General features: G+C 42.2%; 1 protein-coding gene across 6 annotated transcripts in view; it reads right to left on the bottom strand.

Moving 5' to 3' along the window:
* AFF1 (ALF transcription elongation factor 1) overlaps positions 1–27238 on the bottom strand; it is a 173352-nt gene that overhangs the window by 70592 nt on the left and 75522 nt on the right. For 4 of the 6 annotated variants that reach the window (XM_074346891.1, XM_074346903.1, XM_074346902.1 and 1 more), the window contains 2 exons: positions 15791–15914; positions 14490–15401 (listed from right to left, as the gene is read on the bottom strand). In XM_074346891.1, coding sequence (XP_074202992.1) covers positions 14490–15401; positions 15791–15914 — 1036 coding nt within the window. The remainder of the gene's footprint in view (positions 1–14489; positions 15402–15790; positions 15915–27238) is intronic. The other 2 variants (XM_074346892.1, XM_074346898.1) reach the window with 1 other exon arrangement.

Raw genomic sequence — 27238 nt, 5'->3', positions numbered from 1 at the left:
CTAAACACAAAGGACAAACAAGCAAGTAAGACAAAGGACCCCACCCTCAAAGTGTTTACCACCCGGAGAAAGACACAGAGGATGATGCCAAAGAGAAGTGCTGAGAGTGGCGGTGTGGGCACCAGGAGCACAGGAGAAAATTCTAATGTCCTGTGTGACTGCACAGGGGCTAGAAGGCAGCAGCAGGAGGGCCACAACCCAACCCTAGAGAGACAGTAAGAAGGCAACTGGACTCACAGCGGCTCTATTTATAACAGCCAAGACACGGAAGCAATCTAAATGTTCATTCACAGATGACTGGATAAAGACATTGTGGTATAACTTTTATTCAACAGTTTTGGAAGCCCTAGCGATAGCAATCAGAAAAGAAAAAGAAATAAAGGGACTCCAAGTCGGAAAAGAAGTAAAACTGTCATTGTTTGCAGATGGCATGATGCTATACATAGAAAACCTTAAAGAAACGACCAGAAACCACTAGAGCTCATCAATGAATTTGATAAAGTTGCAGAATACAAAATTAATATATAGAAATAAGTTGCATTTCTATACACTAACAATGAACTAGCAGAAAAAGAAACTAAAGAAACAATCCCATTTACCATCACACCAAAAAGAATAAAATACCTAGGAATAAACCTACCCAAGGAGGCAAAGGACATGTACTCCAAGAACTACAAGACACTGATGAAAGAAACTGAAGACAACACAAATCGAAGGAAAGATATACTGTATACTTGGATTGGAAGAATCAATATTCTTAAAATGGCCATACTACCCAAGGCAATATATAGACTCAATGCAATCCCTATCAAATTATTAATGACATTTTTCACAGAGCTGGGACAAAAAATATTAAAATTTGCATGGAAACACAAAATACCCTGAAGAGCCAAAACAATCTTGAAAAAGGAGAACTGAGCTGGGAGAATCATGCTCCCTGACTTCAGACTATACTACAAAGCTACAGTACTCAAAACAGTATGGTACTGGCACAGAAACAGATCCATAGATCAATGGAACAGGATAGAAAGTCCAGAAATAAACCCACACACTTAAGGTCAATTACTCTACAACAAAGGAGGCAAGACTATACAATGGAGGAAAGACAGTCTCTTCAACAATTGGGAAAATTGGACAGTTACCTGTAAAAGACTGAAATTAGAACATTCTCTAATACCATATCCAAAAATAAACTCAAAATGGATTAAAGACCTAAATGTAAGACCAGATACTATGAAACTCCTAGGGGAAAACAGAGGCAAACCAAACTTTGACATAAATCACAGCAATATTTTTTTTCAAACCAGTTCCCACAGTAATGGAAATAAAAGCAAAAATAAACAAATGGGATCTAATTAAACTTGAAAGCTTTTGCCCAGCTAAGGATACCATCAACAAAATGAAAAGACAACCTACAGAATGAGAGAAAATATTTGCAAATGATGAGATTGAAAAGGGACTTGTTTCCAAAATATACAAACACCTCATACATCTTAATATCAAAAAAAAAAAAAAAAAAGCAACCCAATCAAAAAAATGGGCAGACCTAAATAGACATCTCTCCAAAGACATCCAGGTGGCCAACAAGCACATGAAAAGATGCTCAACATCACTAACTGTTAGAGAAATGCAAATCAAAACTACAATGAGATATCACTTTACACCAGTCAGAATGGCCATCATTAAAAAAGTCCACAAACGATAACTGCTGGAGACGGTGTAGAGAAAAAGGAACCCTCCTACGCTATTGGTGAGAATGTAAACTAGTGTAGCTACTATGGAGGACAGTATGGAGGTTCCTTAAAAAACCTAAAAATAGACTTACCACATGATCCAGCAATCCTGGAGGAAACTCTAACTCAAAAAGATACTAAATGTCCATCAACAGATGACTGGATAAAGAAGATGTGGTATATTTACACAATGGAATACTACTCAGACATTAAAAAAGAATAAAATAATGCCATTTGCAGCAACAATGGATGGACCTGGAGATTGTCATTCTAAGTGAAGTATGCCAGAAAGAGAAAGAAAAATACCATAGATAATTCACATGTGGAATCTAAAAAAAAAAAAAAAAAAAAAAAGATATATGCACCCCAATGTTTATAGCAGCACTATTTACAGTAGCCAAGACATGGAAACAACCTAAACGTCCATCAACAGAGGACTGGATAAGGAAGTTGTGGTATATTTACACAATAGAATACTACTCAGACATTAAAAAAGAATAAAATAATGCCATTTGCAGCAACATGGATGGACCTGGAGATTGTCATTCTAAGTGAAGTATGCCAGAAAGGGAAGGAAAAAAACCATAGATCATTCACACGTGAAACCTACAGACAGAAAAAAGAAGACACTAATGAACTCATCTACAAGAGTAACAGACTCGCAGACATAGTTAAACAACCTTACAGTTACCAGAGCAGAGGAGTGGGGGAAGACAGGGTGGGGAGGGATAAATTTGGGGGTTCGAGGTTTGCAAATATTAACTACTATATATATAAATAGATAAAAAACAAATTTCTTCTATATAGCACAGAGAACTATATTCAATATCTTCTAATAATCTTTAATAAAAGGAATATGAAAAGGAATATATGTATGTATATATGTATGACTGGGACGTCATGCTGTACACCAGATCGACACATTGTAACTGACTTTACTTCAATTTTTTAAAAAAGGGGGTGTGCAGTTGTACCAGCAAGAGGAAGAACATCTCCTTCATTGAGATCAAAGGAAAGACAGAAATGGTGGGTGTGGATATGGACTCTTTTTTTTTTTGAGTCATTGTAGATGGAAAGATTTCACATCTGGTGGCCACCTCCTTTGAACGGTACAAGCCAAGTTAAAGGCCTCAGATTAAGCCACGTGGCCGCCACCACCAAAAGTGAGTTGGAATCGTCTCATTTGAATCATCTGTGCCACCGAACATCTGCATGATTTATCAGGTGCCGACAGGAAGGCGGGGCCAGGCAGAAAAAAGAGCGCTCTTAAGGCTTTAAATGAAAGTGTTGCTCGAAGAATCATTACTCTACAGAAAACATGCTGTGTGGCAGAAAGAGTACTGGAAGTAGAAGCCAAGGGTCCTGGTTTCGTGTTCCCAGCTCTGCCACTTACGTGCTTAAGTCATTAAAGTTCTTAAGAGACTCAGTTCCATGGCATGTAAAATGGTGATTCGTGCCAACCACCTTGTCTAACTCACCAGGCTGCTGTGACAATCAAGAGGAAACAAATAAGCAAGTGCTTTGGGAATTAAAGGGGAGGCAGGGTGGGGGAGACAGTAAAGTATTTCCGAATGCATCAAGTTTTTAAGAGTGAAATCTTTACACCAGGACTTGCCAAGCTAAGAGAAGGCTGCTCTTCAGGAATAAGCTGGAAACCCCTGTGCCATCAGACAGGGGTAGACCGCTGAGGGCAATGGTCCTCACCTTGGCAAATCAGTTTTTAAAAGCTTGACAAAACTCTCACGCAAATGCTTTCTTTCCCTAGGCTTTTCATTTGTTTTAACACTCGAAAATCAATTTTTAGGGCTTTATTCACCTAGAACATCTTAACTGGGAATTCTGGGTCCCTTTGACCTGATCCCACCTACATTTCTCAAGTATGCTCCAATAAACAAAAGTATGAGGAGTCTTCCTGCCTCCCCAACAACACTGACTACTCACTTTGATAACCCTACCTTTTCCCTTACAACCCAGTACAAAGTTTAACTATGAGCACTCCTACCACCGCTTACTGAACTCTTGTTATATACCAAGCACTGTCTAAAGCACTTCAAATGAACCACCCTCAATCCAGGAGCTCCACTGTACAGAAGGACAGACTGACAACACAGCAAGGTCCAGTTCCTTTGCCTCTACCCAATCTCCTTCAACCAAAGGCCCAGCTACTCCTGCAGGATTTCTCACCGTTTCCTGCCTTCAGGTCTTTCCTCTCCCTAATCCTTTCTCTTGGAGTGCACTTTCGCTAATACCCAAAGTGCTTCAAAAGTCAACTCTAAAAAAAGGTACAGCTTCCTCTTTGCAAAGGCAGCATAACGTAGGTGTCATAGGTAAGGGTATGAACTCCAGCCAGACTACCTGGATCTGGACTTCAGATCCAGCACTTAAGGCCTGGGTCAACTTGGACAAACGAATCTCTGTACCCCTGTACATCTCTCAATAAAACAGCGACAGGAATGGTGCTCATCATGTGGGATGGTTGCGAGGGTGAAATGAGTTGATATGCATAAGGCATTTAGAACAGTTCCTATCGTAAATGTACAAGAGAACGGTGTGGGCATTATAATTAATAGTTCCAGATTACCTTTCATACTGATTATACTTTGTATTTTTTCTGCTATGTAATAGATGTACAATGACATTGTCTCTCTCATTAGCTCCCCTTTCTATCTAGTGGGTGTTCAAACATTTGCTGACTAAAAGGGCAGAAACCTAGAATGTAAAAAGTGGATCCTTCTATGACTAAACTGTTCCTGACAGGAAAGATTTCTGAACATTTTTAAGCATGCCCAGATTATTCGGTAATAGGAAAAAATTTTTTTCATAAATTAACATGTTCTCAAGGATGAAAAGAAAAAATGTTGGAAGTAAAATAAGAAACTCTAATTACAACATAAAATTATGTTAAAAAATTTTTTTCCTTAAAATGCAATGACAAATATTTGATTTGGGGTAGAGTATTTTAAAAATTGAGCTGTAAGGAAAAGGAGAATCCGTCATGCCTGATGTTGTTTAAGAATGAGTGCAGGAAATCTGAATAGCACAGAATGCTTTCCCTTCTTAATTCATGCAGCTCAACTCCATGCTTCAGTCTTACCCAATATGAATTTTCAAAGTTCTGTTTTTTCGTAAACTGGAACAAAAGGGGACAGAGCTAGAAATAGGACCTCTAATTACTTAAATACTAAGGCCTCTAGATTAAAACATTAAACCTCAAAACCTTTCAGCCAAAGGGATTAAGGAGATTAGAATGGGTTTGACAAATTACCCCAAGGCTGGGGGCGGGGGAGAAAAAGTAGGCCAAGCTTAAACAGGGGATAAAATGAAGTTCCAGAGAAATCTAAGGGGGTGTGTGTGTGTGTGGACTCCGAGCATCTGTGCAGGGAAAAAAAAATGGTCAACCTAGTGATTTCAATAATTAAAAAAGGAACAATACCCATGTAAAAATAGTTGCTTAGAAAGTTCTTGGAAAATGTGAACATGCCACAAAGTTTAACCTTGGAAAATAATGACTTTTCAAAGAGATCTTGGCAACTGGAGAGGAGAAATCCAAGGCCAAAAAATAAACTTGTTATGATAACATGAACCAGGATCCTCTGTTAAAAGGAATTCTGCTTAAATGTCTCATGAGTGTTGGTCACCTCCACCAAAACAGCCTAAATCAAAACCACCAGCTCAGTCATCAACAGGGCTCCCCTTGGAATATTTGGTTTTCTGTCCCTGAATATTATCAGTTGGCTCAAAATAAAACACAATTAATCTAGAGAAGAGCTGAAATGACTGGGTGGCTATGTGAGAGCCTGGGAGAGCGCACAGCCTGGAAAGATTCTAAAGCACTGACTGTCTCCATCTTGGCAGCAGCGCAGCATGAGGGACCCAGGGGGGATCCAATAACCCTCCACAAACATCTCAAGTGTGAAAACAACAAGGAGGAACAGGAATTTCTTATCCTGGTACCAAATGTACTTCTGGCATCTTGAGAAGGAATGGAAAGTAAAACGTACAAAGAAAACAACTCCAATGAATACCACCCAAAAAGATGTTCCAGGTTCAAGTGCAGGCTTTCTTCCTGGGCTTCTACTTAAGCAATTCAATCCTTTGCACTAACTCATTTCTAGCAATCTTGGAGCTTTTCAAAAAATTATTCTGCCTGTGTTATTTAAAATGTTTCCTTCAGAGTTCAAAGTGTTTCTTCAAACTCAGAAACTTATCAGGATCAGGAAATTAAAGGTGGCAGCTTCTACTCGGCTCTAGCTGGTGAAACTGAAAATCTGACTTTTTTCACCAGGATTTGCCAGTTTGTAAATACTGGCTTAGGGCTTAGGGGGGCGGGGGCAGAGAAAGGAAAACACTGTATACAGACAACACAAAATAGTCTGCAGGCAGGTCTAGCCCTCAGGCTGTTCGCAGCTTCTGCTCTAAAACTTCTGTCAGTCATTTGCCACTACTTTCAAACTTCTAAATTTAAATATTTTGGGGTCTAAAATTCAGGCAGCCTGCAAGCAGATACAGGTTACTTACTACTCATTATTTCTCATAGACAGGAAGTATTCTAGCTCCAGACACACTATCATCAAGGGGATTGTGCACACAGACAACCTTTTTTGCTTGGCTATCATTTTCCTAACAAATATTTCAGGCGGGTAGGTTTGCCCAAGTTGACTGAGCTCTAGCTCATGGAATCTAACTTAACTTTGCAATCAAAGAGCTACTGTAATTAAAAGAACATTTTTAGAAAATTGAGTAAAGCTGTTAGGTAGTTGAGATAGAAATGAGCACTGGGCAGGGGGAGAGGAAGGGAAAAGGAACAACCCAGAACACAAGGAACCTGAGCTGTCAATTAACCAGAGCGCAGGGAACCTGAGCTGTCAATCAATCAATCAATCAATCAATCAATCAATCAATCAATCACAAACCCAGGATATAAAAACAGAAAAAAAGAAGGAACGGTGCCATTTTCCCTCTCTTGGACTGGCCTGCTCCCAATTCTCAGGAGTGTACTATCTTCCACTATTTTTTTTTTTACTTCACCAATAAAAATCTTGTTTTTTATCACACTTTATGTCTCTCGTCAAACTTTTTTTTTTTGACTAAGAACTGAGGTAATTCTTATTTTCCTTTTCCCGGTAACAAAACTAGGTAAGGCTGTATCAGAATCTTACATTCCCCAGGAGCTTGAAAATGTTGGGGGCACAAGAAAAGAAAAGAAAGGGCTGTAAAGGAAGGGCGTAATCTTGGAGGCCCCACTCCCTGATTTCTTCCCTGAGGTTCCTCTCATGTCATGCTCAGGACAAGCAGACCCATCAATTCAGCTGATCCTTCTGCCTAGGGACCCACATGGAGACTCTGGAACCACTGGGGAGGGGACCCTTTTCTGACTCCTTGTGGCCTGTTATGAGCTCATCTGGAACAGTTTTCACTTCCAGGCTCTAGAAAAAACCTTGAGAATCAAAGAGACTCAAGCCCCGCTGTATACTTCTTGAGTCAACCTGCTACGGTGGAGCCTGGAAATTTTTATCTGTAACCGTTTGTCTTTTTAACAGGCTTCCCCCAGGTGAGTCAGCCTTGCCTCCAGGTTTCAGAGTGAACGCAAAAATTCCTTTTGATCTACAGTACTGGGCTTATAACCAAGAAAGCTTACAACCATCTCTGTGCATCACGTGGCATGAACCACTGGCACACACTGCTCTTTCTGCTTCAAATGCTGGTGCTGTTTAACTCTTAACACACCTATCACAGTCTCAGTGTTCATGTGCCTCTCAAATTCATGCTGAGATACTAACTCCCCATGGTGATGATAAAAAGAGGTGAGGGCCTTTGGGAGATACTTAAGTCATGAGGGTAGAGCCCTGATGAATGGGATTAATGCCTTACAAGAGAAGTTCCAGAGAAGTTCCTAGCCCCTTCCACCATGTGAGGACACAGCAAGAAGGTGCCAGCTGGGAACCAGGAAGAGCGCCCTCACAAGAACATGGCCATGCTGGTGCCCTGATCTTGGACTTCCAGCCTCCAGAATGTGAGAAGTAAGATGTGTTTATAAGCCACCCAGTCTGTGGTATTCTGCACAGCAGCCCAAACGGACTGACAGTCTCTCACTTCTGTCACTTTGACCCACATTCAGGTCTCACTCAATACTTCTTCCCTAAGTGCCTACGTTCTAAACCACAATCCCTTTTATCAATCTTACAATAGTTTGTAGGTTCCTTTATAGAACCTGCCAAAGTTCTTACACACTGATCTAAGTGGTTACTGAATACTGTCAGTTTCTAACTAGATAGTTAAGGTCCAAAAGGACTGGAATCATCTGGGTTTTGACCGCCCTTGTGACCCCAGCCCCAGCAAGAGGCCTGGCAGATAGTAGACGCTCTAGGTATTTTAGTTAAAAGTTGCTGAACTACTAGGAATAGACTTACCATATGACCCAGTAATCCCACTCCTGGGCACATCCAGAAGGAACCCTACTTCAAAAAGACACCTGCACCCCAATGTTCATAGCAGCACTATTTACAATAGCCAAGACATGGAAACAGCCTAAATGTCCATCAAGAGATGACTAGTTAAAGAGGTGGTATATTTATACAATGGAATACTATTCAGCCATAAAAACCGACAACATAACATCATTTGCAGCAACTTGGATGTCCCTGGAGAATGTCATTCTAAGTGAAGTAAGCAAGAAAGAGAAAGAAAAATACCACGAGATCACGCATATGTGGAATCAAAATAAAAAAAGAAGAAGAAGAAAAACACAAAACAGAAACAGACTCATAGACAGAATGCAAACTTGTGGTTGCCAAGGGGGAGGGTGGTGGGAAGGGATAGACCGAGAATTCAAAATTTGTAGATACTGACAGGCATATGTAGAATAGATAAACAAGACTATACTGTATAGCACAGGGAAATAAATACAAGATCGTGTGGTAGCTCACAGTGAAAAAAAATGTGACAATGAATATACCTATGTTCATATATAACTGAAAAATTGTGCTCTACACTGGAATTTGACACAACATTGTAAAATGACTATAACTCAATAAAAAATGTTTAGAAAAAAGTTGCTGAACTGATGATGCATATAGGAGAGCTTTACTGTATTTTAAGTGATGATCAGCACTACATACGCCATCAACACATCAAAAGTGAACCTCCTGAAGGGGCAGATCATTTCATAACAGGGAAGTTCCTCTTTTCAGGGTTTAAAATAACAAAGCTGAACTATGAAAGTAGGAAAAGACTACACACATGAATGCAAAGTGAATCACCATCACAGTTTTCCACTGCGGATTACTTCTGTTAGGTTGGCAATTTACTGAAAACGGAAGACTCAGTTTAAGAGTTGCCATGAGTCAAAGTAGTCCAACAACGAATTCACAGCTGCAGGTGAAACTTCAGTCTTGGAAATTAGGTGGAAGGATCTGGTTAACAGAAAATGTTCCCAAATGATGTCATGAGAGGCCACAAGGAAAAGAGCAACTGCTCTGCAGAAATCAGAAGCTATCAGGACTCACAGCACGACTTCCTCTGGAGGGGAATGGAGTGCGAACATATAAGGAGGTAGAAGCAGTAGCAAATTTAAATTGACGGTAAATTCTGCTAAGTTTCAGTGACTTACTCTGGTAAATTAAGATAACTGTACTATTTACATGTACACTTCAAACCCTAAGTGAAAAAAAAAAAAGCCTATATATAATTTCCCCTAATCTATAAGCAGATTCTCAAATTTCCAAGACGATTTTCAATTTCTGCTTCTGAAGACCCAGCAGGTCCTTATTTCTCCCCACCCACTGCCCTGGCCGCAGGTAAAACTGAGCCAGGGAGGGCCTTATCAGGCTCACCTGCCTAGTCCCCAAGCTTTAAATACCCACTATATGCAAACATAGCCCAAATTTATTATTCCCAGTGCAAAGATGTGATTTCTTTTGTTAGGATTTCTACTCATCGTGTGTGAAACTTACAGGACTTAAGCAGTGTTAAGTCATTCAGAATGGAGTCCCAGAGGCCAATGTGAACTTCTGTGTTAGTTGTTTTGAAAAGTCCACAGCAGGGCTGCAAGTGTTTTTGAGTAAAACCAATACACCTACTGACAGACTCCTTACAATGAGCCCACTGGGCCACACGACTTTAAGGATCTTCACTGGAGGACCTGACTTCACCTGCTGAGAGGTGTGGATCCACATTCCATGTGGATGCTATCAGAGGCTCTGTCGGCAGAGAGGACAACTTCCAGCTCACACTTGTCCCATGACCGGACTGGAGACCACTGCTCGTGCCGAGCACCTCCTTCCTGGACTTCTCCCTGGAGTGGTTCGTTACCTCCTTTCCTATTTTCCTGACTTTGACTGACCTGTGTTGTGTGCTAATTGAATGCTGGCTCCATTTCACGTATCTCCAATCTCCTGATTCTCACCCAGCCTTACCACTGGGCCCCACACAAACATCCAGTCCTAATATTTTCTCTGAGCTGGTCTGCTGCTGACGACTGCCAACTTGTCGTGTTTACCTGGAAATACAATGCCATCTCAAACTTAATATACAATCTATTCAGAGCTCTTGGATGTCCCTCCAAACCTGTTCTGCCCAGGTCAACTCCATCTCAGTAACAGGTATCATCCCACCATCCACACCTTTCAAGTAAAAAAAACAAAAATCTAAGGGCCTTTCTTGATTTCTCACTTTCTCTGGTGCCTGCGACCCACTCCCATCTCCAGTCAATCACAAAGCCCTGTCAGTCCCTTGCCCAGTGTATCTGGAATCTGTCCACTTCTCACTACGCCCACTGCTAGTATCCTACTCTGAGCCATCACCATTTCCCACCACCTAACTGGCCTCCCTACTTCTGCCACCCTTCACCCTCCATGCCATTTTCCACCCATGAGCCTGAACGGTCCTTTTCAAAAGAGAAAGTACATATATCACTCCCCTACTCAAGATCCTCCAACGGTCTCCATTCAAACTTAACAAGCAGAAGTAGAAAGACCAAAGAACTGAGGGTTCTAGCTCTGGCTCTGCTACCAACTAAACTGCAGCAAAATTAAGTGAGTTCACCCTCCTCTGCCTTATTTGAAAAATCAACGGGCTGCAGATTGAGCTTTAAAATTCTAACATTCTAGGTGGGGAGGGTATAGCTGAGTGGTAGAGCGCATGCTTAGCATGCACAAGGTCCTGGGTTCAATCCCTAGTACCTCCATTAAAATAAATGATTAAAAACCTACTTACCCCGTCCCCGTCAAAAACAATTAAAATTCTAACATTCTAAATCCAGTATACAATTTTACATGCCTGCCTCAGCTTATTTCATTTCCCCCTTTCAGTAAAATGCCTATTTCTTAAGTCCTGCACCTAAGCACATCCACTCCAGCCCAGGGTCCACAATCAGGAACACTCACACAGAGATGCCACAGTTTACCTCTCACTTTCGTATGTTAACTTCAGGCAGAAAAGAGGGCTAAAATGAAGCGCGGCCTTCCATGTGGGCAGGTCTGCCTCTGCTGTGGTAACTCTACAGCTGGAAGGCATCCATGTGAGACGGCGGAGTCCTGGCTATACCCTCAGAGGGGTTGTTCCAAGCTGCCTTACATCTTCCAGGTGACACAAAACTAAAACCAAATGCCCAGAGACAAACCCAGTGCAGATTTTGTGCTCTAGCCTCTACGTAGTCAGAATACTGCCCTTCGGATAAGTTTTTCTAAGATTAAGTTTTAACGGTGAGAATGGCCTCTCCTAGAAAGGAATACTATTTTTTAAGGAGAACCAAGTGAAATACATAAACCAACCACTTCCTATGAAGTGAGAGGACAGAAAGTAGCAAGGAACCCACACAGCATGGCTTAAGAACGAAGCAGCACCGGACAGACAAGATGACTTTCCCGTTCGGGGTCATTTTCTAAAATACTGTTTGATGGAAGCAGTGGAGTAGGGGGAGCAATGAAACAAACCACAAAACCCTCACACTCAGAAAGCCAGGAAAGAAAACCTCCTCTGACTTGCCCTAGGACAAATTAAGCAAATAAAGGAAAACCACTTAGCTACCCCAACCCTCCTTCTCGGAGCTCAACCAACAGCCAACTTCCCCTTCTGCCCCGGCATTCTCTGTCCTCCGGCCCCAGTGCCACAAACAGCCAAGACATCACTAATGTGCTCCTTCATATACATATGCTCTGTGGCTAATTCCCTGCTTTTTCTGTCTCCCACCTCTACGTTTTCCTCTGATTCCCTAGAATATCAAAATTTGAGATTTTAAAAATCCAATCTACGTATTTTATAAGCCATTACAAAGCAGCCATTTTAGTGAACAGGAATGTGTCTATGTGTATGACTGAAACACTATTCTATACTCCAGAAAGTGACACAAAATTGTAAACTGACTGTACTTCAATTAAAAAACAAACCAAAAAAACATTTTATTGGGTCTCTGAACAGAAAATTAAAAGTAAGCCTGTGAAATGTGAGTTCTCACTAGAAAGAACTAGACCAAATCTAAAATCCAGCTAGCGCCAATATCCGTGCTTCCCAGATTCACTACCTCTTCATTACAAGTTCTTTGCTGAGAGCCCTCCATCTGCCTGACCCCCGAGTTTCATCCTCCCAAGGGCTTCAAGGCAGTTGGCACCTCAGCTGCCACTGGCCTGGGAACCCTGATCAGAGACCAGAGGGAGCCATTGTGTTAAAATGAATGCTGACTGCAAGCACAGGCTGAAGATGAAAAGTTCACATCTACTCAGTTGTTGATAGCAGATCAAGAAAAGCCAAGAAAACTCCATTCTCTCATCACCAAACTTACCGAGGATTTTGTTTGTTTCATATGCAAGGGCCATCTAATATAGTCCTATGTTTGAAAAATATATTAAATCTGAGGAGCTTTAAAATGTCGGAGAAATCTCAACTCATCTTTTTTCCATCAAGAAAACAAAAGTTTAACTGGGATCCTCTTGCCTAAAAGGTCTACTGGTAAACCTACTGGTGGAATTTACATGGGTCCACTGTGTTAAGGCTGACATTTGGAACTTCCTCTCTGCACCTAGTAGCAGACAGCTAATTGTTTCATGACCTCCACACTAGACTGTCATCTCCCTGGGGGAGGGGCAAGGGCTTTTTGGCACCTCACCCTATATTTATGCATATGGTTGGACATTTGGTAGACAATGCAAATATTTGCTAATTTGTCTCTAAGTTATTTTAAAGCAAATTTGAGTTGCTTAGTTTTCTTTTTAAAGAAAGAATGTTAAAATGTCCCCTTACCCTTTTTTTTTTAAACTAGGAAAGCAGAACAGACCTTAGTTGATAAATCAAGCAAAGAAAATTCCATTAAGTTCTTTACCGTCTGAATCACAAGGTAGGCTAGCTAACTATAGGAGGAGGGAGGACCTCACTTTATTCTTCTCCATCTTCATTCTGTTCCCTATCCATCCCTACTGCCTATCACAGCCCAAAATGTTCAATAAATGGCTCACTGCAGTGAATCTGCATAACTTAACGGGGTTAAAGGGAGAGTTCTGGCGTCTTGGTCATTTCTACCATCCGCTTTACTCCCCTCCTCTAATATTTCCTCAGCCTCCAAACCTTTCCTTTTCCAAACCTCCAAACATTCTGAAGACATCTGGAGATACTCCAGCTCAGGAGCTGACTGCGGACAGAACGTTAACCTCTTCTAAACCAAAAGCTGACACCACAAAGGAATAGATTTTCCTCCTTCAAGATAAGGGTTCTTTCTGGCTAAAAGATCTTGGAGACTTCTTTTTTTCCATTCTTACGGCATTTTACTTCTAGCACTATGTAAAACTGGTATCTGGGCACAGCATTTGAGCAGTGGATATGCAAATTAGAATGTTTATCCAACAGATGTAACTAAACCACAGACTTTACCTCAACAGATTAGGGCTAAAATAAATTCACTTCAAACATTTCACTTTGCACTATTAATCCGAATTTGAGTAACTTGTGCTAAGTTAAAATTTCAGTGATAGGATGTGTGCTCTGATTCACTTCAAACACCGTTTGTCAAAAGGAGCAGATAAAGGAGTTTTCCCTTTGTTTAAAAAGATAAAGTACTTTGGTTATTCGAAAAAGCCATAGCTGAGGAACATTCTGTATAATTTGTGACTCACTCTCAAATGAGAAGTCACCACAACCCTACTCTTCTTTGGTAGGTGGTAAATAAAATGTATTAGAACAGAAATTTAGTTTCAAAGTTTCTTACAATTTATAGGGAACAAATCTTTAAAAATTAATACTTGGTCTTCGACATTCTGACCTCTGACCTCGTTTTCACTTTTTTATGGTTTGGATCTGAGGAAAAACCAACTGGGGCTGAGGAAGTATTAACCACCCCCCCAAATCTGTCTTCTTTACACTGTCTTTAAAGCCAGTGTTCCCCAAAACCAAAAAAAGTCAGACAGTTCCAAACCTTCCAGAAACTGTCTCATGATAGAAATGTCTTCTGTGTTGATTGGGTTGTGGGTCGTACAGGTGTGTACATTTTTCAAAACACAGCAAACTGTTCCCATCCCACTATTTCACTGTATGTCAATTATGGCTCAATAAAAAAGATTTTTTAAAACTTTCTACATATCACATTTCAGTACCTGTCATCAGTAATCCATCTCAGACCTGAGTTTTTTGTGGGTCAACAAGATCCCAAAGCCAGAAAGGAATCTCCCTAAACAAAGGTCACTGACACCCCTGCCCCCAATTCTCTGGAAACTTCCACCTCAAATCTTTCCTCATCCTGGAATTGACCCCGATGTGAAAGATTCCACTCACCTCGACGGACTGAGAAGGCATTTTCAGCTTAGTGAGCTTGGCTTTGGCAGGCACTTTTAAGTCTGTCTTTTCAAAGGTCTGTGGCCGGTAGTCCTCTGGCAGTGGTTTCAGTTCAGGAGACTCACTAGGAGCCTGATCTTGACCATCCATGGGCCGGACATAAGCCGTGGGCTTCTGCTGCATTGCAACGCTTTTTGAGGGGAGTGGGGGTGGGGGGAAAGTCTGAGAAGGTGGCTGGGGAGGGGCTACCCCAAGGCTGGCAACCGCCACTGAACTGTCTTGTGGGGTCTCTTTATCATGGCCCTTTCCCACCGGGTCCTTGGGAGATTTGGCCGGGCAGTAGCCTTTATTGTTACTGCTACTGCTGTGAACCTTGCTGCTTCCTTGCGTCCTGGGAAGAGTCTGCTGGTTGGAATGTACAGGTGACAAGGGGGGCACTGGGGAAGGCAGAGAGGAGAACAAAGGAGAAAGCGCCCTCTCTGGAGCGGAGTCTGTCATGGAAGCACAGTGGTCTCCGTCAGCCCTGCGGTCACCTTTTTTGGGATGACCAGAGCCGTACCCCTCCTGACCAAGGCGCTCCTGAGTCAGGTGCTGGCCATCCGGTGGGCCGTAGCTTTTGACGTGGAGACTCGGCATTGGTTCCATTCTTGGCTGCGCCATCTTTGGGTTACCAACAGGAAGTGGTCCGGAGGCAGGAGTGTTAACAGGCTGGTGGTGGACACTAGAGTGGAAGGAGTGGGATGGAATGCTGCTCCCCTTCTCAGGAAATAAAGGATATCTCGGCTTTGCCAACCTATTTTCGGAAGCATCCAAGCGCTGAGGGTGGGACTTGGAACTAAGGAACTCCTTCACTTCTTCATAGTTTCCCAACATGTTCTGTAATCGACTGGATAGCTCATCACCTTTATCTGTCTGCAAAAAGACAGCAGAGTTAGATACTAAGGGTGGAAAGGGGGAGGAAAACCACCGTTTAATAAGCCATGTTAAGTGATGTCATTATAAAAGAAACACCTTGATTTAATGTGAAACACAGAATTTAACGTGCAATTTTAACTCAATTCCCCTGTTCAAAAGCCTGTCATGGACAAATACTACCAAATACAGGAGACTAACATTACAAAAGAAAACCACAAACTTTGGTAATTTTGACTAGCAAGGTTCAGAGAATTTTCATATTTTGTATTCAACAATTTCTAGGATAAATTGTCCTATTTTCACAGTTGTGACCCTTGTTCAAATTCACTTTCATCTCAAAGTCAAATATGGTGATAAAATCAGACTCTCGCGCATACAAGAAATACCTTGTAGGGCTCGCCAAAGAGCGGGACCTTTTCAGAAAATGTCTCTTTCTCTTGATGAGCTTCCTGGTTGCGTCTTTCCTTCTCTTTAATTCGAAGCAGGTTTCTGTCTTCATTGTACAAGCTGCTTCAGATGCCACAAAAGAACAAAAACAAAGTTTATCAGTATCTGGGCTTTGCTGTGCATATGCGCATGTGTGAGGGAGGCAAGGACTGCTCAAGCAGCAGCAGCAACAAGGAAGCTGACTTAAAGAAAGCGTAAATCCCTCAACCCATTCCCAGATTAAATTAAGGCCTCAGTCAACTGGCCATGACCCTCCAGCCTTGGGTCTTGGCTCTGGAAACCAAAATTTTCACTCTGGGCTACTGCCTTCATGACTCAGGACTGACTCCAAACGGGACAGTCTTTTATAGGTAGTGGTGGAACCAAGACAAGATTTATAATATTTTTACTTCCAGCTTGCAAAACACAGGGTAGAGGTAGAAGCTTTTCATCTGAAGGAGTCAGCAGGATGTGAACTGTGAAAAGGCTGTTTTCCTGGATCAGTACTGTACATTTTAGAAGATTAAAATCAAAAGGCTTATTTTGTAATTAAAAGATTACCAGGCACCCAAAACAGCATTTACTTTATTTTCTGCCCACTCCACTGGAAGTGTCTTGGCATGTAAACCTGAAAAGATAATTTGTATTTCTCATTTCAGGTGTCAAGGACGGGAAAATCCAATTTTAGATACCAGCTTTATCTACTGAGAAACCTATCATCGACTTAAACAATATAAAAATGTATCCTAAATCATCAGCCCTGGCACCAAAGGAGTTAAAAATGCATCTACTGTCAAACAAATCACAAAGATGGAAACCAAAGAGCCCAGTTTTTGATATGAACTAAAAGTGGGCTTGCCTGAGGTCAGCAACTTGGGCCACGCCCTCCCAACCCCAACATGTGACATGCAATAATGAAAATAAGAACCATAAGTCAACTTTTGTCCTCATAGACTTGCTTTAGGGTATCTACTGAATCCCTCCCCCCAACGTCACCACAACGTTATTTGAATAAATAAGAAAACATTCAACTGCCTCTCCAAGACTGTCTACCTTCAGAGATTCCAGCCTTGATGTCAGACACCCTCCTTCACTCCTTCCTGGCCTCTCTCCCCTCTCAGGACTTCTCTGATTTCCTCTGACAAAAGCCTGCCTGCTGGTCTCCTGCCCCCCAACCCCAAGTCTTGTCCCTATAATTTAGCATTCTTATGGAAGGAAATCTGATCTAGGACTCTGGTTTTCAGGTTACTATATCCATACTCTAAAATAACAAGCGTTCGATGGCTCTTTATTGCTGCAGAATAAACCCTAAATCTGTGCTTTGGCATTAAAATTCCCCCATAATCTAGTGCAGATCTACCCTAGAAATTACCTGTCTCCCCACAGACCTACTACATGCATTCTAACAGTCATGTCCATGCCCCAAACATCTGTGAAGGGCAGCCTCTTGCTCCAATCCCCCGACCGTAGAACCTTCTACTGAAAGATAACCAGTTCTTCCAGGACCAGTTGATCTACAAAGTTCAATGCTTCTGCAAACCACCTCTATATTCCAGGCACACCAGGTGACTCCCTGCTCCCTAGTGATATCCTGGACTTGGATACTTTCATTCTAATCCCACGAATTTCCTCTGCCTCTCTCAACCACATACCTCTATCCCCAATTTTCAACTACCAGCACATCTCGGGTGATTCCAACTGCACCCACCCTAAAGGCTTCCTCAAAGCTACCAAGTATGTGCTGATTTAACATACTGATTGGTTCTCTCGCCTTCTCCCCTTTCCTCTTGAATGTGAACCCCATCATAATAGAACCTCTCATATTTTTATCCTGGTGCTAATGCATGGTATTTTGAATAGGCACAAAACATTTAAGTTTTTTAATTAAAAAACAGCTACTATCTTACAGCCTATCTTTATGAATTTACTTGTAACTTTTAAAAAAACTTAACTCCAGAATGCACATGCAAAAACAGTTTTTAAACTGTTAAAATCTGTAACCATCTAAAAAATGATTGTCTGCTATTTCCATAACCTTTCAATCTACAGGTTGAGGGTGGGGGTAATTAACTCACTAGACTGAATTCACTGGGAAGTAGTAAAGAATAATCTGCTTAGACTGTTGTATCAAAAACTTTCCCTAGATAATGGATGTCTTGGTATCAGATTTCAAGAGAACTACAAAGTGAACACTTATATTAGTCGACATACTGGCTCTTCTATGGAGTCTTCTTTAATAACAGAGTCTGAATTGCACACGTCTCGGACATTAGACTTACTTCTGGTGGACAGCAGCACAGTGGTGACCACTCAAGAATTCCTTTCTATTGTTTTATGATTTTGGTAGTTCTTGTTGGCTCAAAAAAAAGAAAAAAAAGCCACGTAGCATTAACATCCAACCATGAGAGCCAAGTAAGAGGGTTGAGCAAGAAGAAACTTTTTCCTTCAACCGCCACTTTGTTTGCAGGAGGGGTAGGTCATACAACTGTCTTCTAAGCAACTTGAACTCTCAAGCTTCTCTTCCCCAGAGCTACCTGGTACAGGCAACCCGCGCAGAAGGGGAAGCAGCTTTGCAAGGGCATCTGCCTTGCTGTTCTCACCACAGGGGGGTTGTCCCTTGTCCGATTCTGCTGGTTACAACAGTGGGGCCTCCGCAGCTTGACTGGCTTATGAGCACTCATGGCCTGTGGCTCTGCTTTAAGAGGCAGAGCTCTGCCTGCTTCTGAGAAATTGCTACCTCTGTCTCAGAAAACGGAACCCAAATGGCAAAATCCTCAGTCACGTGAAAAGTGAGCGTGTGTAACCGTAGCACCTCAACTGTCAGACTGCTCGAGGTCCTCGCTTAATTTTCCTGTCAACAATACACGCATCTTTAAGAAAAGCTACATTGGTTTAAAATTACTAAAGTGTTTCTAAATCAATCAGCTCAGCTTCAGCTCAGCATCGATTAGGTTTCATCACACTTCTAGATTTTCTTTCCAAAATAATAAAAGCTGCTACAGAAATAACTCAATTTTACAAAATTCCAAACACTGGTTTATTGCTATGTGATTCAAAAACTGAAGTGCGGGCCTCCCACCAGGAGGAAATTCTACTAAATTAAGGATTGTGCTTAATTAAATGTTTAACCACATTAGTTTTTTTTTAAAAAAAGTTAAGTAGCCACACCCAGATGTTATTGGCAGGCATGTGTAATACCATTCCAATTCTGACATGAGCTTTGAATCTATTTTTTTTTTTTTTATCCACCATCACCCTTCAACTGAAAAACCCACAAGTAGTGAGGTGAGGAAAAAACATCACAAGTGTCACTGGTAGGATGAGTTTTATGAGGTCTAGACTTAGTACTAGAGAGAAACTCACTCTCACCCACACTGTCTGCTGGGCAACTCCCTCCTGGGCCTTGCTCACCAAGGCTCCTGGGCAGGGCAGAGGAAGGCAGGAGAGACAGGAAGTGACCAGTCCAAGTCCCAGGACAGCACAGGGTAAGCCGGGAGCTCTCATTCTTCTGGGCTGTCTACCTTCTCCTTGCAACTAATAGGGTTTTGCCAGCCATATGGGGTAGCTTTCTGGTTTATTAAGCTTTTTTCTTTTTTCAATTTTTGGGGGAAGTAATTAGGTTTATTTCTTTTTTAATCAAGGTGCTGGGGATTGAACCCAGGACCTCATGCATGCTAAGCTAAGCTATACCCTCCCCCTCTAGCTTTTACTTATTAAGTTTGCAATGGCTTAAGGAATGGTTTGTTAAAGTGTCAGGTAAATCTTTTCGTGATATTTTCTTTTTCTTGGTTCCATTTTGAAATCAGGGGAAGTTTACATTTAAAAAACATTAACACAATTAGTAACAGGAGTAAGCCATTGTTCAGCCTCTTACATACAAATCATTGTTTTTAAACTAAGGTGAGAGGAAGGAGAGGGTGGGTGGAAGAATTTTAAATGAGGGGATTTTAGGAAGCAATAAATGTCCTACGCGACTCATAAACTCTGTAATTACTTTTGAATAATTACAAGCTGACTACCACTTCATTTAATTAAAGGTAGCAGTTCTTCCTCTGGTATGAAGGGAAAACGCTTCCTCGCTCTCACAGGATAACCTCATCCCAACATCAGCCCCGTCACACTTTGTCACTGTTCACACAGAGTGAGTTACAGCTGGCCCTCCGTATCCCGAGACGGGGAACGCACAGATGTGGGGGGCCCACTGCACCAGGCCATTTCCCATGAGGGACTTGAGCACCCTGGAACCCACCCCCGTGGACACCAAGGGACGACTGTACAAGTCCTCCTTCACTGATTTCTCCACAGCTCTCTGCGTTAGAAAAGAGGTCCTCAAACTTCTGTGAGCATCAGAAGCACCTAGAGGACTTGCTCAAACACAGATCACAGAGACCTGCCCCTCCCCCAAGAGTTTCTGATTCAGTGATTCTGATGTGGCACCAGAGACATACGCATGTTGAGCAAGTTTCTAGGTGGTTCTGAAGAGCACAAGGGAGCAGTCTTTGGGGGCTGCATGGACTGCTTTAGGCTGTGCCAGTAATGACAGCAAGGGTGAGAGGAGTGGCGCCAAGGAGGGCTCCCACTTAGCACCTGCTCCCCGGGGGGCACTGCTTTAGACGCAGCACATTGGTCTCCTATTTAATGCTCACAACGACTCTGAGAGAGGGAGAATATGAACTCCATTTCCCAGGTGAGAAAATAAGGCTCAGAGATTAATTTACCAGGAAATGGTAGGCCTGCAAATTCAAACACAGGTCTGCCTGGCACCAAAACTGGTGTTCTGAATCACAGTTTGGCCGGTAAAGTTCTCAGGCTGTATTAAGTAGGGCAGACAAAGGTGTGCTGGAGTGTGCTCATCCGCAATGGCTCATAATTCCTTAGTCTCAAATCATCCAGGTATAGTATCCCTGCCAGCAGAGTACCTCAGAGCCATAAACTACCTGTCTGGTTAAATGTACCCACACAGATCTGTCCCTGCCTAAGGACCCCTCTGAGAGAGAGACGGCTGACAACATGAAGTTGCTTGTCAAGTTATAAAAACTCTGCTACAATATTTTAGAGCCCGTTTTAAATTTACAGATTTGAGGTCACTGACCCTATAACAACCTCTGGATTCACAAGTCATCTCTAATGTGTTAAGGGGCCCTTCATATTCATTTCTTTCAAGAACAGGCTGTAAATAAACTTGCACCGAAGTGGCCATTACCCAGTAACTTCTGGCCGGCTGACCTCGAGCCATGTTCCTAGGGCCTCAGTGCCAGCTTTCTGGTCAGCCCAGGAGCCCCCATCTGGGGGGAGAAAACAAGTCACATGGTGATTTGAAGCAGCTGACTGGATACACAAACAAGTCCACGTGCTGAAGTGCCCCTGGGGGGAGGGTGCAAAGTCTGACCGTCTGACCACCCAGCAGACATCCATGAATTCCACCAAAAGTTTGCAGACATATTTTTAGATAGGGAATAACTTTAATTTGCGGTAGCCAAGCTCTTGCTTTTCGATCATAGGCCACTATCTGCAAGGTACGACGCTGATGCCTCAGAAAGATCTATGCAAAATGCATCAAACCACCTCCTCTACCACTTTTTTTTTTTAATTAAGTGAACTAGAAAGACGGAATGGGGGAAACCACAGGCTTCAATTTCCAGTGCCTGGTGAGAGAGTGGCGACACGTGAGACTCACCAGCCATTACTAAGGTGGGCTGCACCACAGATGTTCTCACTGACAGAATCTGTTCCCTCCCCCTCCAACCACGTCCCCAGTCAGCGCGGGGGTGGCCTGAGCGAAGGCTGGAGAGTGGCTGGAGAGCGACAACAGGCCAGGCCAGGGTGCGCTCGCTTTGAGAGAGGTGGTGAAACTCCCGAGGAACTCAGAGCCGCCAGCCTGGTTGGCCCTGAATGCAGTCGTTCAGCCAGCCCCATGCTGGGGCCTGTCAGGGCGCATTTACTCCCACTGTTCAAGGGCTGCTCCTTGGGGGGTAGGGGCCCATGTGTTAAAACACTGTGATGAAACTTAAGAAGACTAGTTAGTGTGATTTCCCCTTTTTCTCTTTCCCTTGCACTAAAATAAGAAAGAGCACACGTGGAAGGAGGGAAGGGCAGGCCGGAGCTGGGCTTGGGAAGTGGGCTGCAAGCACCTTCGCCGGCCAGAGCCCACGGGCCCTGCTGCTAATCTAGGTTAGTCATGCAGGATCGCTGAATGCCACTGGGCGCTTCCATGGCAACCCGGCCCACGGGGCAGGCTGTGCACAGCTGACTACCCATTTATCACCCTTGACTGGTCACTTCGCACAGACCTTCCTCTGATGGATGTGACCAACTCACATTTAAAAGTTTAATTCTCCCTTGGAGGATAGAGTGCAATTTCTCTTGTGTATTTATCTTCATAGGTGTGGAAGAGACATTTGGCGGAAGGAAGGGGGAAATCCTGAAATCAACAGGGTGCATTAATTCTCAAAAAGAACGAGGCTTTTCACTGTTTTAGAAGCACTATGCCATCCTGATTTGAATGTACAAAGGACAGAGCAAAACATAAAACTCACAAGTCTATTCACAAAAGACAGGCAACTCTGGCTTAAGAGAGTGGTGATATATGTGTCACAAAGTGACAGGCAAAAGGACAGCAGGCTTGGGTGCTCACTTGTGCAAGTGACTTTTTTAGTTTGGAAGCCACCGCTGTTTTAAGTCCATCTTCTGGCCCTTTGTTTCCATATCCTCTATTCCTACAATTCAGGGATTGGAGAACATTTTTCACATCGGTTTTATGAAAAAAAGTCAATATGCTTCAAAGCACCATATTTTGTCATTAAACTGTATCACTCACAAATGCATTTAAATATGAGACATCAAAGTGGCTCCATGGTGGAAGGTAGAAGAAATGTTGCTTCAAAGAATGGAGAACGTTTTCCTCTCCCGCTTTGCGCACGTCAAAGAATTCACAACAGACTTTCTCATAATAAAAATCACTCAGCTAAATCTTCCAAGGACTTCACCTTCACTACCCCCTCCACAACTTACACACACAACACACATGAAGAGAAAAAATCAGACTTAATCCCAAAACAAAATCTCATTTTATATAAAAAAAAAAAATCAGCCAAGCAAAAGGACAAAATAGCATTATGTCACAGCTGTTTTCCTCAAGGAGCTCCCAGGGGACCATCTCAAACTAACAGCTCTCTCTGCTACTCTCTTCTGCTCGCTGCAAAATGCTCAGCCTCATTAAAACACTGAAATAGTTGTATGTGATGCCATTTTGCAAAATTAAATCAATCTTTTAAGATTTTTTTTTATACGTTAAGGGCATACATACTATGAGTTTTCAAGTAAGACTGTATCTACCTGGCCAAACTTGGCGGAGGCACGGGGAGTTACTTCAATTCTAAGGAGAGACGTGTTACTTTTAATTTATCTTTCCAAATGAATCTACCAGGTGCCTCTGCAGGCCTGTTAACGTAGAACAAAGATCTGAGAGGATACACTTTACAAAAAAATCTATCAAGAAGGAACCCCAGACTAGGGTGGAGGAGGTAGGTGGTTTAGGGAAGATCTTGCTTTAACATTGTTTTAAACATGCTTTTTCACAAGGAAGTATTCATTCATTATTTGTATAGTTAAAATTTCTAATTAAAACCAAAAGCAGCAGCCTCAGACACATATAACATCAAAATGAGGGGTAAAGAAATACTGCTGTGTTGATAATTTTGGCAGTTAACTCTCATCAGAAACTCTGAAAACTGATTCTGGACCCTGGACTCAGCCTTTGACATTCACTAAATAATAATTACAGACCCATCTTCATAAAACTGCCTTGAAGGCTGTGTTCCAAAGTTCACACCAGCAGCTGCTGTTTTTTAACTGAAGTAGTCTCATTATAACCCATTTTGTTCTTCTTAATAAGTCATATAAATATATCTTGAGGGGCATTTTTTTACCCTATAGATGGAAAATCACAAGAACCTGTCTTGCTCATTAACTGGTCTTAAAGGGGGTTTGGGGGGAAGGGGGAAATCATCAGCGGGGGGGCGCAGTGGGGATACACAGCTCTAACAAAAGTAGGATGAGGAAAAGGAGACAGATGAGCTAATGCGTCCCTGTGTGCCGTACACCAGGTCCCGGACCTTCCAAACACATTTTAAAAACAAGAAGCTAGTTCTGACAGAGGAAGGCCTTGGTGCCAGTGACACAATTACACAAACCACACCAGGGAGAAGAAATCATTCCCAATTTTGAAGATCTGACGATGTAGATAGCTAGCAGTTAATCAACTATTTGTTTTTAATGTTACTTGAAGTGAGAACATATTAACGTTACTGACAAATTCCAGAAAACTCGGTCTGAGAAGGGTTCCCTAAAAATGCAGACAGGACTTAACTGCAGTTAATTGAAAGGACATACAGAAATTACTCCCTGGGTCAGGCTCACTGGGGCTAAATCTGATACCTGACTAGTTATTTATGTTTATGTCCCCTTTAGTTAGAAGGATCCCTGGTGATCCAGAGCCGCCTCTGCCTGCCTGCTTGTGGGCACTGCGCATTTGGCACCCATCAGAAACATGGGTAGAAGCTTCCCCTGCAAGTCTGGTCTGTGCTAGGATCAGCCAGAGCTCTGGCCTCATTCCCAGGGCATTCTGCTTACACACTCAACTGACCGTGAAGGACCACATCACATACCTATAAAATAATGAGGCTGGTGAAAGTCTGTATCATTACAGCTACAAATTAAAAGAATGCTGCAGTCACAAACTAAGGAAGAATGCAGACAAGCAAGCCTTAAGTTTTGTTTTTTTAATGCTCGCCTCATTTAATTCATACTCAACTTAAAAAAAAAAGTTTAGGGCATTAAATCAATTAAGCATGCAAAATTGAAATGAAGTGTTGTGTGGACTTCCTCCCTTCTTGTCATCCTGGGCTACCTAGCTCCACAAAGCTGCCTCTCTCTAAAAAGCATGCGTCTGGTCCTGTTACTCACCCATCTGATAAGCTTTCTGAGCCCCCTGCTGCCTACAGGATTAAAGCTGACGGGTGACTGTGCAAGCAACCCTTTTCCACCTGGCTTCCACTTACCTCTCAGTCCTCACGGAGGACCCTTTTCCACTGACTGCCTCTCCATTCAACCCTGAGCACAAGGAACTGGGAGGCTGGAGAAACGGCCCTCCTCTCTCTGCCAGTTCTCTGATGAACTCCTAACTTGACTTAACTCCTAACCTGACTTTCAAAGCCTTCCAAAACATCCCTGCCTCCACTCTCACCTCCCATCTCCTGCTGTGAATGATTTCTTTCTCGTGAAACATTCTTCTTGCCAATCTGCCCATGTTTACATTTACAAAAATAAGACTGTACATGAGCCTACAGATTTCCCTTATTAGACTGTGAGCTCCTTAAGGGCAAGGACTATTTCTGAGTGCTTAGCAAAAAGTGGTGCTTAACACATCTTTGACTAAAACAATTATATTCCAGCCTTACTCAATTGCAAACAACCCAGAATTCCACCGAATTCTGCCAGTCTTCTTTTACTATTTGATGACAAAATATGATTCATTGTCTGATGCCTAAAACCGATTTTACCAGACTGTTGTACGCATCAAGTGATTCAAACCTGGAAGGAAGCTGACATCATTCTTTTCCAGATCAGCCGTGCAAGCCACCTCAGCTCACAGAGTATGTTTATCAGTTAATGTTATAGGTTTTATTCTTCAACTAGTCATAAAAGTCCAACTATACTACATCAAAGGGAAAAAAGGTTGGCAACATTTAGAGCAAATACAATTTTAAATTAACAAGATTCAAAATACTAATAAGGTGTCTCTAGGACTAAAACTTCAGCAACAACACTCCCACAATGAAAAATTCTCTCAGAAAACACAAGATCTAGGAGTATTTTAAAATGCAAATCAGACTATGCAGCCCCTTCCACCGAGGAAAGCCCTCCACCTCCAAAGGCTCCCCCGCGTCCAAGATTCCCATCCAGACGCCTGGCCAGGCGGCTCCTTCCTCACTTCCTCTCCACTGCTGCCTCCCACATCCGTTCCCCTCCAGTGTGGCCTTCCCATGCCTGCTCGAGCTGTGCACTGCTGAGCCCCATCTGGATACTCTGTCCCTAAAGACAAGGACAACGTTGTCACCAGTATCTCCGGTTAAGTATCAGCTTCTCATCGAGGTCCCAGATCTGAATGGCCACTCTGGCCCACCCCCACGCCTACCCTGGGCTCTCCAGTACTTCACTGTGCTCTCTCTCTTTTTATCACTATCTAACATGGTCTTGTCTGTTCATTTATCTGTTTAATTATATCTGGATCCCCACCCTTACCTCCAGGAAGAATGTAAGCTCTGCAGAAGGTCAGTCACCTTTCCTCTCTTCCTCCTCACTATGTACCCAGCACTAACCTATTAGGCTAAATGAGTATTAGTTGAGTGGATGGAATTCTGCATACAGCTGCAGACACAATAGTAGTTTTTTTAAATTAAAAAAACATCATACATACCAAATATGCCACACTGATGAGGGATGTTGAGGGTAGGGAAGTATACATGTGTGGGTGGGGAGGGCTATGTGGGAACTCCATGTTTTCTGCTCAATTCTGTTGTGAACCTGAAACTGCTCTAAAAGAATAAAGTCTATTAAAAAAACATACAATTTGAAGTTAACAGAAGCATTTTCAAAGACAATCTTTTTTTTTTTAACTAAGCAGTTATGGACAGCATCCTCTGATTAATACATCAAATTTTCAATCACCACATAGAAAACAAGGGAAAAAAAAATCATTTCCAAAAGCATCTTGTATCTCATGAAACTGCTAAAATGTCCCTAAGTGGATTTTTAAAAGCAACTCTTTTCTCAAATTATACAGGAGCAGTTTTTTGTTGTTGTTTTTAAAAAAAAAAAGATTAAATCTAGTCATAAGAGATCAAACATACTATGTGGCTATTTTTTAATCACTCAACAGCTTAAACATCAGATAATTTCCAACACACACCAAACTGAACAAACTACACTCTACAGAACAGCTTGGAAAACTGTACAGGATTTACCATCCCAAAAGGAAGAGTCCCTCCCAATGACTGAACTTCTAACACACATTCCAGAAAACCAATTGCACCACATACGATAAGAAGAACTGTTTGAAACCGGGCCAATGTACCAAATCCAGCTCCAGCCAGAACAAATGCTCAGCATTTAGACTTGCTAACCAACTGCAAAAAGCAACAGGAAAAGGCTCACACTTGGAAAATGAAAGGAAAAGCAATGTCTGTGTATTGATAAGAACAGTAGGAACAATGGGATAATAAGGATACTGGCAGGATGCGATTTATTTCCCTAAAGAAGAAAATATTAAGAAACATTTATTCTTTAAATGAGTACAGAGAGATCCAACACATTTTTCAGTTAATGAACAAACCCCAGCAAATGGCAGG

This window comes from Camelus bactrianus, chromosome 2 (assembly GCF_048773025.1).
Source record: "Camelus bactrianus isolate YW-2024 breed Bactrian camel chromosome 2, ASM4877302v1, whole genome shotgun sequence".
Lineage (NCBI taxonomy): Eukaryota > Metazoa > Chordata > Mammalia > Artiodactyla > Camelidae > Camelus > Camelus bactrianus.
Note: the sequence above shows the minus strand (reverse complement) of the source record. Positions and strands in the feature narration are given on the sequence as shown.